This window comes from Trematomus bernacchii, unplaced genomic scaffold, assembly GCF_902827165.1.
Source record: "Trematomus bernacchii unplaced genomic scaffold, fTreBer1.1, whole genome shotgun sequence".
NCBI lineage: Eukaryota > Metazoa > Chordata > Actinopteri > Perciformes > Nototheniidae > Trematomus > Trematomus bernacchii.
The window spans coordinates 742,770-756,624 of record NW_022987771.1 but is presented as its reverse complement, the minus strand read 5'-3'; the positions used below and the strand labels follow the sequence as shown (position 1 = coordinate 756,624).

General features: G+C 42.9%; 1 protein-coding gene across 1 annotated transcript; it reads right to left on the bottom strand.

The window, feature by feature from the left end:
• Window positions 1–783: 783 nt before the first annotated feature.
• On the bottom strand, window positions 784–13,098 carry rasl10a (RAS-like, family 10, member A). The gene is made up of 3 exons (XM_034148784.1): window positions 12,605–13,098; window positions 4,577–4,701; window positions 784–2,573 (listed from the first exon to the last, which is right to left on the bottom strand). The coding sequence occupies exons 1-3, from the start codon at window positions 12,818–12,820 to the stop codon at window positions 2,303–2,305; spliced, it is 612 nt and encodes a 203-aa protein (XP_034004675.1). The 5' UTR covers window positions 12,821–13,098; the 3' UTR covers window positions 784–2,302.
• Between the last annotated feature and the right edge of the window lie 757 nt (window positions 13,099–13,855).

Here is a 13,855-nt window from a genome sequence, read left to right as displayed (position 1 = left end):
AAATGTATATTATCACAATTTTCTTAATTTGTTTGCGACAGGGTAAATTCAAATTGTGTATGCCTGTAGAAATAGGAGGTCAGGAGTTGATAATGGTACACAACAAACGTATTCCCCTGTATTCAATAAGAGGTTACAGACCTAAATATGGAGTGTGGACTTCTACTTGAGAGGTCCCAGTTCACCTCCTGCCCTGCCGTGGTGCCCTTGAGCAAGGCACCGGACATCCCCCTTCCCCCCTCACTCCTATTGCTCCCCGGGCGCTGTACAATAGCTGCCCACCGCTCCTAGTACTAGACTCCTGGTACTAGGATGGGTTAAAAGCAGAGAACAAATGTCACTGTGTGCTCTGCATGTGTGACCATTACATAGGGTTTCATCCCTCCCAATTCTAATTCTAATTCTAATGTAGCCAGGTTACCCACAGAAGAAAGGCGGAGATGATTTAAAGAACTATCAGTGCTGAGATCATTTCACAACTAAAGTTCTTAAACAGTATATTACTGACTCATTATAACCTAACCACCTTAAATGAAAGTATATCAGCTATTACAATGGGGAGTTCACCAGACAATCATCAAGTGTTGTTGAGTACATTCAAGAATACATTTTAAACTCAAAGTAAACAGTGGGTTCAGTGTGTGATGCCTGATCCGTTGTTTTTTGATTTGGCTCCTGATAACAATGTGTTACCACACGGTGGCAATGTTGTCAAATGATCTTAATGTGGTGTAATTTTAGAACAAGATTGAAAAGTGACCAGAGTGAGGTTGCTGTTCTCAAAAGCATTTAATGTTTCATTATGTTAAAAAAAATACTCACAGTACTTATTACACAATAAAAATAAATATAAGTAACGTTTCTGATAAAAAAACGGTAGCCCTTTTTATTAGGAAACGTGCACACAGACAAACTGATGAGAACTCATGCTACACACAGTTGCTGCTACATATTTCTTTTTTTTACTAGAAAAAAATAAACAAAAAACTAACACAGCCATCTGCCCTGATGAAGGGTGCACTACATCTTTGAGAGAATCATGAGCTGGTGCTCTCGCATGCCATTGAAAAACAACCACATTCACTCCGCTCAGCTGCTCATTACAGTGTCAGAAAACCATGTATTACAAAAATTAATCACAATATTACATTTTCACATCAGTGCAATTGAACCCTGACCCGTTGGCTCTACCAACAAAAGCATGCAAGTCAATTACTCCATGAATCACTCTTATATACAATAGGTCTGCTTACTTTCAGTGCAGCCATGTTCACAGACTGCCTAACTAGGTATAATCAAATGAAAAAGCAACTGTTCATCTCACAACATTACCAATTGGATACTATTGACATACTGATATGAAAGCTTTTTCAAGGTTCCCTGTGTGTCTGTGTTACACTCATGGGTTGTTTTATGGAAGTCACTAAGCTCTGCTTCCTTATATCTGCAGGATATCGGAGTGAGAGGATTACGTCTACTATACGTGAGGCATTTTTAGTATAATGTGGGAATACATATAGTCAGTCAGGACATGTGAGATTTTATTGCTCCTCCCTAATCCAGATTCTACATCAGTCGTTAGTCTTGCCGTGTCTGTCCTTTGCTTGCCTGAATGTCAGCTATCAAACGTGCCTCTCTCTGTCTCTCCTTCACACATACATATACTCACACACATACACACACACACATGTATGCATCTACAATGCGTGTACAGGTTCTCGTTTCAGGCTCTGCAGCCTCCTGCAGTTCCCTGGATTGAATGTATTCTTCAGAAACAGACACTGAGTAAGGGGAGGGAGCATATTAAAGCCCACATCGTGATAGGGACTGCAGCATTTTCTGCAGCAAGACAACCTTAAAATCCCTTTCGTCTGAACAAACAGCTTTCTCTGTAGGCCAAGTTTAATACAGGGAAATCAAAGGGAAAAAAAAATGCAGGCAACTTCTCAGAATCTAAAATTAAAAACCATATCTACACATATTGAAATACTCCCCCTGGAAGTGAGAGTGAAAAAATAACTGTGTTTGCTATTCATATTGGTTTTCACTTGCTTTCTATCCTACTTCCTTCCTTGCATTTACACATTTGGCAGAATCTGACTAGGAAGTGGTTGGATGACTATGTGTGAAATTTGGGTGTCTTTTACAGCGCAAGAGACTAATAAACCTCATTATGAAAAATCAGCTCAGTAAAGCAGGAGGCCACAGGGTATTTTTCCAGCCATTTCGATCAAAAGTCCAGTTTTTCTTCTCCACCGCCCCTCCACTCCTGAGGTGAGAGGGCTGGAGGGAGCACTCGGGGTCACATGATGCTGCAGCGGTTCCTCTGCAGCGCCCCCTGCAGGCGGATGGCGGTGTGGTTCCCGCGCATGCCGCGTGACACAGCGATGCCCAGCAGCTCTTTGAAGAGCAGGACGACGTGCCAGTTAAACTTGGCTGAGCACTCCACATAGCCACACTTCCAGGTCTTTTTCACCAGGACTGACACCGCCCTGCGAGGCATGAAGCGCTGCCGCTGCAGATCTCTCTTGGTGCCCACCACCAGGATTGGCACCTCACTGCTGCTGCCTTCCCTGCGGGGGCAAGTGAGACCAGAAAAGAAAAAGGTTAATTTCAAAAAGCACCAATATTTGTGTGTTTTTGTCGGTGGCTTGGAGTGTGCAAAATGCCTGTGTTTTTCCCTTCCTTCTGAGGTGTGCGGGGGAGGACTGGAGGATTAGTGCTCCAAGGCTCAGGGGGCCTCCCACCACTCTCTGCTGCAACTGGTGCACGGCATCATGAAGGGTTGAAATGTATAGAAAGTCAGTGGTGGGAATAAATAAGTGATTTGGGATTTATAGTATAATGCTTCTTACAGTGTTAAAAAAATTAAACATCTAGGAGAAGTCCATCCATTTCTAGTAACACGGATTAGTGGGAGTTTGGAAATCCAATCTGAAGCTCTACTTTAAATGAGAGAACGTTGACTACAGCAAAGTACAACAATGAGTTACTAGAGGGAATCCTGGATTAGATTTTAGAGCAAATACCATGAAGGAAAGAAGGCTCATTATGTTAATCGGATTTATTACAATGAGATACATTTTTATATTTGGTTGGGGGCCAAAGGCAGGAGAGCAATAACATAAAACTATCCTACCTCAAGTTGAATTCACTATGAAAGGCACATTGTTAAACTCAAGGCATGCAGTGAGGAGTGTAAGAGCAAGACATCTGTTAACCTGTTCAGCTCAATGTCAAATATGGTATATTTTGTTAAAGCTGCTGCTTTCACTTATGCGGAATAATGTTTTCTTTTTGATACATTGTGCCTCTGACAAGTACTTGCATGCATGTGTATATTTGCACGTCTGCCTTCACAGATGGACAGATAGCTTGGCGGAAAGAAAAAGCAGAGAGAGAGAAATGTACAGTATCGTTTTCAAGCCATCTGAGGCGAAGTTCTCAAAGATGTAGGGTTGAGAAAACACATTGTAGTTATTATCGCAATTTCCCTTTTTTCAAAGATTGTGCTCTCGAAACAGACTCAAACATATCTGCTTGAGCTTGTGTATTAAAGCCGGATGTGATGTACTGTGTGAGTCTGTGCGTCATCTTCCCTGAGGTGGGCTTCCTACTAAAATGCCAAAGAAAATAGAAAAACAAGTTCATTCTGGTTTCAACTGATAATGTCAACAGAATTGTGCTGAGCATTTTAAGATTATATTTTCTATAGTTGACATTTATAGTACACCCCTCCTCCCCACTCGTGCTGCAACAGCCTCCATCATTCAATATTTCAGTATCCGTCCCTTCTCTGCTTTGTCCTTCCCGTCTGCAGTCTGGTCTCAGAGCTTTTTGATTATACAGTTCTCCTGTTTTCCATTCACCCTTCCTTCCCTCTAGTTGCTGGTGATAATGGTTTTCTGTCATGGGCTATGAACATTCATGGCAACACATTTTGCAGCCGCAGGTAGGTGGGGATGATCTGTGCACTGGCAGTTTGGCCGTGTACATACATAGCAGCACAAATGAGGCCACTCATTGTACTCTTTCAATATGTAAATATATGCAGGAATGCCAACAGCAAGGATGTTAGCGCAGGTGATGCCTTTCATTGGTATTCTTCCCCCCCCCACAAGTGTACGGTTCTTTCTGCCACTTGCATGTGTTCAAAGCCTGCCAGGAGACATGTATTACATCTCCCTCTGGTTCTTATACTTCCTGTTTTCTTGTAGCTGTGCTCTGTCTAACAAAAGGAAAAATGTCCCCAAAAATGTATCTTCAAAATCACTACTGAAATGTCAGGCTGCTCTCGTGCAGGAATGACAGCATCAAATGCCATTACTAAGCTGTCAGGATGCAGTGGGGACTGTGCTAAATTAAAATATAGCACCATGCGCAGACTTTCACTGTCACGCTGTCACAGACGTGTAATTGTCCTGCTTTGTGGAAGGTCTGTGAAATGGCAAGCTGTCACCAGATGGATGAAATGGTGATGTGATTATAAACCAACGCTGAGGGTAAACAAGCTGTATGTCACTCTGCCGAATGTTCAGAAACAATCATCCTAGCTGAGAGCGGGTTGTCGTCATACCTGTACTCCACTATCTGCTGTCTGATCATCTTGACGTATTCAAAGCTCTCCACGCAGCAGATGTCGTACACCAGGATGTAGGCGTTGGCATTGCGAACACCTCTGCAGCGCAAATCCAGCCACTCCTACAGGACACACACAGAGGGGACAACGTCATTGCACAAACAATCATAGTATGAGATAGATCATTTTGAACCATGTTTGAGTTAAGTCCGCCATCCCTTTGCTCTGAAATCTCTCAACAACTATTGTATGGATGATATTTTGTATAGATATCCACGGGGGCCCATTGACTGACATCGGTAAATCCCTGGCTTTTTATTTCCATGTCACAATGAGATAGACATTTATAGTTTCGAGTGAAATATCATTCAAGTATTGTATAGATAGCACTGGATTAACTTTAATATCATTGCTGATCCTCTGGATTTTAATTTACTGTCACCATCAATCAAAAACCCAATTTTGTCCAGAATTAACCCATTAAGCTCAACCCTACTCTCTCATTAGCAAATGTTAGCATGATAACACACTAAACTATGATGGTGAACAATGTAAATATTGCATGTTAAACACATTTAGTAGTATATTGTATTTGATACGCCAAGATCATGTTATCATGCTAATGTTGCCCTATAGCTCAAAGCAATGCGGTCGCTATATAGCCTTATAGATCTAACAGCATATGTACAGACTAATACAAAACAATACCAGAGAGTGAAGCCGACCAGCACATACTGTAGGATGTGTTTCTGTAATTATTCTGCACTTTGGCCTGTAAGTCATTGTTTGTCTGCATCTGCTGGTTAACCTCTGTCAGAAAAGAGCAGAGGGTAATTAAGTTGTAGATGCATGGCTCTGTGGAGCCCCAGAGCCATGAATAAAGTCATAAAACAGTGTGACAGTAAGCACTGCGCCATGTCCCAGTTACACATGTTCAAGGACAATGGCTTTACAGCTTGTAAAAGATAAGCTAACATGGAGCCTTCTGTCAGGAAAAGAAAAACGAACCCATACTACTGTTTAACTCGTGTCGTTGCTTGGCTGAGCTTTGTGATGCAGTGCACGCACGGCGGCGTTGGTCGGATGGTGATGAGTAAACAAAGCACATGGGACAAGTGGGTACAATGGAACCTGACTGGAGGAAAGTTGCTTCAATAGAAACACAGGGACCCATTCTCCTGTTCGTGCTGTTTCAGGACTGTCTGCACCCCACCATTACTGTCACCTCCTCGAACAGCATGTAATAAATTCAGAAGCATTTAAAAGAGGGGAGGGAAATAACAGGAACTTCTGGGGGTGGGAAGAAAGGATCTGCTGTGAGAAAACAAACACAGCTCTGAGAAAACGTCGATCAGAAGAAAAAGCAGCAGTGGATAAAGGGGTGAGCAGACGGGGTCAACATCACCTCTGGTGTGCATGCACACTGCTAATAAAGGGTAATAACTGAGACCGCCAGAAACTCTATGCAGTTTAATCAGGGAGGCAGTGGGTTGTGCGTTGGTGTTCGGATCAGGGGGGTTACAGGTTCAAACCCCACTGCAGTCAGCATGTCGTTGTGTCCCTGGGCAAGACACTTCACCCCAAATTGCTCCTGTGGGGATTGCCCACAGTATTGAGTATGGAAGTCGCTTTGGATAAAAGCGTCTAACAAGTAACATGTAATGTAATCATGTTATGTTCCATTCACTTCAACTTAAAGGTAGGGTAGGTAAGTTTGAGAAACCGGCTCGAGATCGCTAGAATTTGAAAATACACAACCGGAGAAAATCTGCCACTTCCTTACAGAGCCCCTCCTCCAACACACACGAACGCGCACATGACCAATGAGGGCACGAGATAAGTTTGTGCACAGATGGAAGGCTGACAGGCAGGTAGGCCATCCAATCATTTTAGCCGGGCCGGCTAAAATGATTGGTCGTGCTTTTTACAGTATTACGGCTTCCACAGATGACATTTTTTTATGGATTTGTTGTCAAAGCACTTCAGATATTCATTGCTATCGGGATGTTAAGAGCATTCCATGGAATATAACAAAAAGTGTATCTCGAGCCGGTTTCTCAAACTTACCTACCCCACCTTTAATGTATACATGCAAACAGTGGATACTATTCTGCCTCTGTATTTATAAAGAGACGAGACATGATAGTGACATCATTCCTCTGAAAGGAGAAGTTTGACCATATTGGGCAATACACATATTCACTTTGTTTAACAGGGTTTGATGAGAGATATTCAGTAATGATGTATCTGGAACCAGCAGCCAGTTAGCCTTTACCTTGAGTTGAGTTCAAACACGGGGAACAGCTAGTCTGGCTCTCTCCATATAAAAACAACATTTGCCCAACAGCAGAACATTTGTAAACAAGTCACCTTGTTTGCTAAATGTACACTCAATATGAAAGTGGAGCCATCAGCTGGTTAGCTTAGCTTAGCATAAAGACTGAAGTGAATGGGTAACCTTCCTTTAACTTTTAAGCAGGTATATTACCAGCAATTATCAATTCTAAGTAGGTTTGTTAAAAGACTATACACGTTTTATTTGTATCGATGAACATTTTTAGCACAGAACTTTTGTTTTCCGCAAAAGATATTCCCATAAAAACATATATGACCAATGCAAAACTGTATTTATTTAGTTAATATGCTTCTATCTTGTTTGCTTAAAGCTCTGTTACTTGACGTTACTTCCTTTTGACAGATGCACCTGCGCCTCAGAGATGACTCTTAGCTGCTCTGTTTGTTGCTTTGTGCAGCTTTAAAAACTCAGTTATCAACGTGCTGATTCTAATTAGCACCAAGCTGCTAAAATAAACCTAATTTGTGGCGGTGTTGAAAGAGCATGGTAGTCATTTTTCCATATGGTGCGTTCATTATTTGTTTATCTCCTGCAACAGCTTGAACAATTCGAAATAGGCATTCGACATCTAATTGAATTGCTCTTAATGTTGAAGAAAGAATGTGCTTTTCAAATCTACAGGCTGTCAAGGCAGTCTGTACACATAAGATGAAGTGATCATGTCTGACAAGGGAAGCTCAGAGAACAGACGATGATCAGCTTTAACATCTAATGTTGATGAAGCCATCACATCTGTGTCAGCGAGGAATTATTTAACTCTATTTGAAATGCACGGGGGCGTTTTCTGGGTTCATCTGTGTGTGTGAGGAAGAAACAGCATCACACATCAGTAAGAAGAAAATGAGGCCGAGCACGCATGGAGACAAACATTTGGCACAGGGATCATTGCAATCAAAAGGAAAAGAGAAGACGGAGGAAGTAAATGGGACACGTTGATGTGAGAACTGGTATACGTGTGATTATTATCTGCGTCCCTCTCCAGGTTGAATCAGTTGTCAGAAGGACTGTATTTTATATTATTTCTGAGTGTCCAATACAATTTCAAGTCATTTCACTCTCCTTTAAAGAAAATATTTGACAAACAAACCTGCCATAAAAAGCATATCATCACAGCTCAGCCTCTTCTGATCATTTAAGCAATTGACTATGTGAGATGCGCGCATTTGCTTCAGTTGCAGCCTCACATCCCTGTGAAGCTAAAAATAGCTGCATGTGTTCTCATCTCATATCTCTTTGTCATCCAAGTCCTGTTTTTTAAATATGGAGGAGGGGCTAAAAACAGAAACACTGCTTCACCAAAGCCAGACAAGAGACCAAACAAAGATAATAAGAAGCCTGCCTAGGAGGAGAGGAGGGGTGCAGCAGAACACATCTGATGAACTGAACTCAAATGAATTTAAAATGCATGTGTGGGCATGTTTGTTTGTGTGTGCTTGCAGGATTTGAGAGTGCCTGTGGGAGCGTGAATGTGAGTGTGGTGGCACTGTCTGTTTCCTCCAGTCGGGCTCCTTCACGCGCCGCACACAAAAAGAGCATCTCACCCTTCGTTCCTCGAGAGCGTTAAACATAACATGTTCCCCTGACAACCGTAAGCTGTGGTCAGTTCTCAGAAGGCAAAGCTGTCACGTCTCCTGATATTAGGCGAGGCAGCTTAACGGTAATGAGAAGTTGTGATGGATCGATACTCAGGAGCACAGGAGGAAGGTCGGTGTAACCTTTTTGGGGGGAAGGGTGCGGAGCAATTAAAGCGGTGTCACACACAGGCCACCCGAGCAGATTTGCAATTAAAATGTATTACATCTCCCGGGGATGAAACTCCCATTACTCAATGGTGACCTATGCAAATCCGCCGTGAACATGTTCAGATCTTATTGGTGTTTGATTAATGCACTTTGTTGGAGATGATATGGGGATGATGAGCTGTTTCTGATTTCTTCCAAGCACACAGTAACACAGAATACACGTTACTTGTATATAATGAGCGATTGCATTTGACTTATCTTATGATCATGAATTGTTGATTTTAAATCCAGAGCTAAAACAGATTTACGCAAGTTGATAAAGTTCAACATTTTAGCAAATACAATTATGGGCCTTCTAGTTTAATTATTTATTTAATCAAGCTTGCATAATGAGCTGTCAATAGTTAAGAACTAATTGAAATGTTTCTAATCTAATTTGTTTTAATTTTAATTTTCAAAGACCACAAAAGCTTTCAACTCCTTTGAGAAAAAAACGGACCCAACAGGTTTCACAGACATTAAATGTTGCCTGCCTGTACTGAGACAGAATTACACCATGTATAAAAAGCAATAATTTGCTTCAAAATGGTCCAGAAAGAGCAGGAAAGGGAGCGGGAGCATTGTGTGTGTGTGGGAGGAAGTCATGGAGATACATTATGGCAAGAACTAAATAAGAGAACAAGAAGAATCTTTGCTGAATCCGCTGTCAAGCTTAAATCCATCTGTGGTTGCAGCCTATTGACACAGTGTGACAGATGCTCTTTAAACACAATGCTATCAGCAACAGGCAGACATACTGCAAAGCAAACAGATCATTACAACATGAGAGCCTGACTGTGAGCTAATAGAAATCTTGCCTGTCTCAAGCATCGGAAAGGATCAAAATGGCGTGGTGAAAGCGGGGGTCAGAAGTAGCCTGCCAGAAACATCACTACTCTTCTATCAAATATAATCTGAACGGATGAGAAACTGCCATGCTGCATAAGCATGGAGGCGTACTGACTCACTCCATTCCGCAGCTTATTCGTTATTGTTCCAGTGGACATTATAAAACCTAATTTGGTAACCCTTACGACGACAGTGTCCATTAAACTCTGTGCGGCCTTCCTAATTGACTGCAGCGAATTCCTACTGTCTCCTCTGCTGCTCTTTTATTCCCAGCAGTGTTCCAGCTGGGGACTGTGCTTTAATTCAATCTGCTGTGTGCTGCGAGTACATTTTTATTTTGACTTCCTTTCTGCTGTCCGTTGCCTGTGACACAGGAGGTTACGTTGCTCTGGGTAAATACAGAGCTGGGCTGGGAGTAAAAAAGGAAAAATAAAAGTGACATGTCTCATCGCTGCTCCGGCTGTGAATAGAGGACGTCAGAAAACAACGCAAGAGAGCGGCTTCAGAACAAGCAGGACATGACGGGAGCAGAAAGGGTGAAAGTACAGCGGGTCTCGCAGGGTCGTTGCTCAGAAAATGAGTAACTATAAACCTGTCTGAGACTTGTTGCGGCCGCACTCAGCTAATGGTTTTCTCTGCGTTTACAGTACACAGAGGGTCTGCTCGCAGCACTACACTTTGAAATGAGCATGAAATGTTCACACAACATGATGTCGAATGATGACTCAAACTTTGGGACTCGCACTCCCACACGTTAACTCATAAGACTCATCTTGCTCATTCCTGCTATATGCTCCCCAACCAGCTGGGTCCCTGGTGGTGTTTAAGCACCACTTAACATAAGTAAGAAACAAATCAATCAGAATGTCTTAACAGAGGGTCTCTGCGAGGCAGGGAACAATGAAGCACCCTGCAGACCTTTTAAACCTCACCAACACAAAACATCACATCTGGTAGAATGGCGACATGTAACTCAGCCAGATGTTTCCTCCGTTTGCATCAGGCTTTTCTGAGCGTGCAGCAAATCAACACTTGAGGAGGCAATCTCATTTAAGCTGTTGGTTTCTTTGGCCCGATCTCATTTTCTCAGTGGCACTTGGTCCGTGTAGATAACAGCAGCTGTTCATGGGGGAGCTTTGTGTGACTCAGACGGGAGAGAGGCAGCAGCAGTCAGGTGTGATGACCTTGGAGAGGTCTCTATCTCGACAGCCTCACAGCCTGAACAGAGGCTGAAATGGACAGGAGTCGACACACACCTCCAGTGAATAGAGGCTTGGAGTGTGCACGTTGTTTCATTACCAAAGCACAGAGACACACACACACCAAATCCATACTCCTTTGTACCTGTGTGGCTGGAGAGAAATACCTTAAAGGACAGGATCAGATCTTTTTCAATCCTTCTTAACCCTCCTGTTGTGTTCAGCTCAAACCTGACCGATTTCTCCCCAATCATAAATATTGTGTTTTACATTTGATTGGCCTTATGATATCCTCCACAGTAGGCATTTTAACATATACAATTACTGATCACCACTTTCATTGTGCTCATCCATCAGATAGTACACACCCACAAATCAAATTCTATTTAATTTTAGAATACGTTTCCAGTGTCTATTCACTGCAGTTATTCTTGAGTCATCTGAGAGGTTCAGCTTAAAAGGGTGTTAAATCAAAATGTGTGATGATTAATGTTTTTTGTGTTAATGTAAGAGGCAGTTAAAACCGCAGTCCGGGAACACAAAGGTAAGGGGGGAGAAACAACACAACAGGTGGGTTAAACAACACTCTTGCATGTACTGAAAGTGTTCCTCCTTCACACATTGGCTGTGAAGACATCCTTACATTATCTCAAAGTTAGTGATGGATTATGAGTTTAGCGAATACGAGGGTTTAGCAGTCACTTCATCAAATCAATCTTGAGACGTAACGGCTTTATTAATGGCTAATTCTCTCTTGTAGTTCCCACAGTGCTGAGCTGAAGTGCAGGAACATTTGCAACTAAACGTATTGTAACTTTAGAAGATAGCCACTTAGTCAAACAAAGCACACTTTTGTGGCTCATCTTTGCTTTGGCTGAACTTTAAAATAAATATTTGCGCAGAGTGAGGACACTGATCCCCCCCCCTCCCTATCATTTACGTTGGAAGTGCTTTAGGAGAGTATGTTTTAAAGGGCAATATGGACAAGAGAAACGATTACAGTGTCCAATAATGCTTTTAAGATAAGATAATATACATGTTATTGTCATCCACCTGTGTACAGTGCTGTACAAATGAAGGACATGGTGTTCCTCCTGGACACAGGTGCAAAACAAAGCATGAATGATGCAACACTCAGTGGGAGCAAAGCAAACATTACATTTTGACTGGAAATTGTATTAAACTTACTTTTCGTAAATGCAAATTGTATGACTATGACTATGTTGTGAACAAAAGTGAACCTATAGAAAAACAATATTTCCAGAGTTTAAGATCATTCCTAATGTCTTCAATCCAGAAAAAGATTGGAAGAGAATACAAACTGTTGGAGCAACACCACATTTATGATCCTGCAATCAGATGTGCCTCCAACTAATGAAGTGTGGCATATGACCATGAATAAAAGGCCAGTCTGCTCTATTTTTACACGGGGAGTTGGACCAGGTGCTGTGGGGATGCCTGCAGCAGAATCCTGCTATCAATTTCTGACCATATGGGACACATCTAACCCAAACACTACCAGCAGAACTGCTGCTGCCAACTCGTCTGAAGATATCTGAAACTGTCATGATTAATAAACAAAAGCAGCTGGCATTGCTTCTTCATGAGTTTAAAATGTCAAAGTGAAGATCACAAAGGCTTTAAGTCAGTCAGGTCTCCATAGCAACTAGATAGGGACACGAGTGATAGAGGAATAAATAGGTGTTATTGTATTTTGAGTGCCATAGGCTGTGAACAGAATTAAGTATAGATGTAAGAGATTCAGGCAATGTGAGGGTGGATGAATCACCACCTTGAATAAAGTTCAACCTATAAGTCCTCAGACAGAGGCTGTGTGTACCTGACTGGAGCTGGATGGAAAGGAGGAGATTGGCGGGACGTCCAGGATCTTTAGCTCATACATGTTCCCGTTCAGGATGACGGAGGGTCTGTACACATATCTGGTCCTGGTCGGCGTGTACACCTCCGAGAAATCGTTATAGATGAACTGGCGGATTATAGAAGTTTTCCCCACTCCGGGAGCACCGATGACTGCGATACTCAGCGTCTCCACCATTCCTGGAGCTCGGGTTCAGCACCATGGACAGCGACGACAACAACCACAGATGTGACAGTCCAGAAACGCAGCTGGCCGCCGCTGTTTGGGATGCTGCTCCGATGGAATTCAATCCACCTTCTTCTCACCCTTTCCCTTCACCCAGCAGCCTCTGAATCACCTCAGCTGGGTTCAACTGGGTGCAGTTAAACGAAGCGGTGGCTGGATAAAAACACCCACCCTGTCGAGAAAGCGAGAAACTTTATCTCCAGGCTGAGGGAGGAGGGGAAAAAAAGACCCTTGCAGCTTGAAGGTTATCAAAAATAAAGCTTAACCATGAAGATGCAGATGGAGGGGGTTTTCAATGCTTCTGCAATCCAAAACAGAAACTCTTGTGGACATCTCCAGACGACCTCCTCCCCCGAGAGGAAGCGAAAAAAGTCCGTTGTTGTTGTCCCCGAATGGACATAATCTCACCCAGGCTAGACTGTGACCTTGTCCAGACGCACAGGAGCCCTCAGTGTCTTCATTGATTATCTCCTCTGCACCTCTTACTCATTTCCTCCGATGCAGCACCGCCGCGCTCCTCCATCACACAGCCGCCAGCCTTTTAAATCAGCTTCCCAATCCCACGTGCTCGGAAATTGCACACAAACCCCATAATCTTCTTGTTTTGTCGATGACAGAATGATAGATTCACATCTGCGTGATTCAAAAGAAAATATGCAGTCCACACAGCCTGCAGACGTGCGTTTTCTGTAAAGGCATCTGGAGCCTATTAACGAGCACTGTGCGTGTGTGTGTGTGTGTGTGAGAGAGTGTGTCTGCTGTTGGAGAGACATGCGCTGGTGAAGACTGCTCTATCTTTCTCTCCCCCTCTCATCACTCGCTATATCCCTGCACCGCTCATCCAATAGGATTATGTCGTGCGCAAGGCGTGTGAGAGCCTTGAGCTCCAATACGTCAAAAATAAATGGTACAGGAAAAGGCCAAACTCCATACATCATGTGAGGGTCATGCAGGAGCGGCGTGAGACTGGACATCATTTCTCTTGAG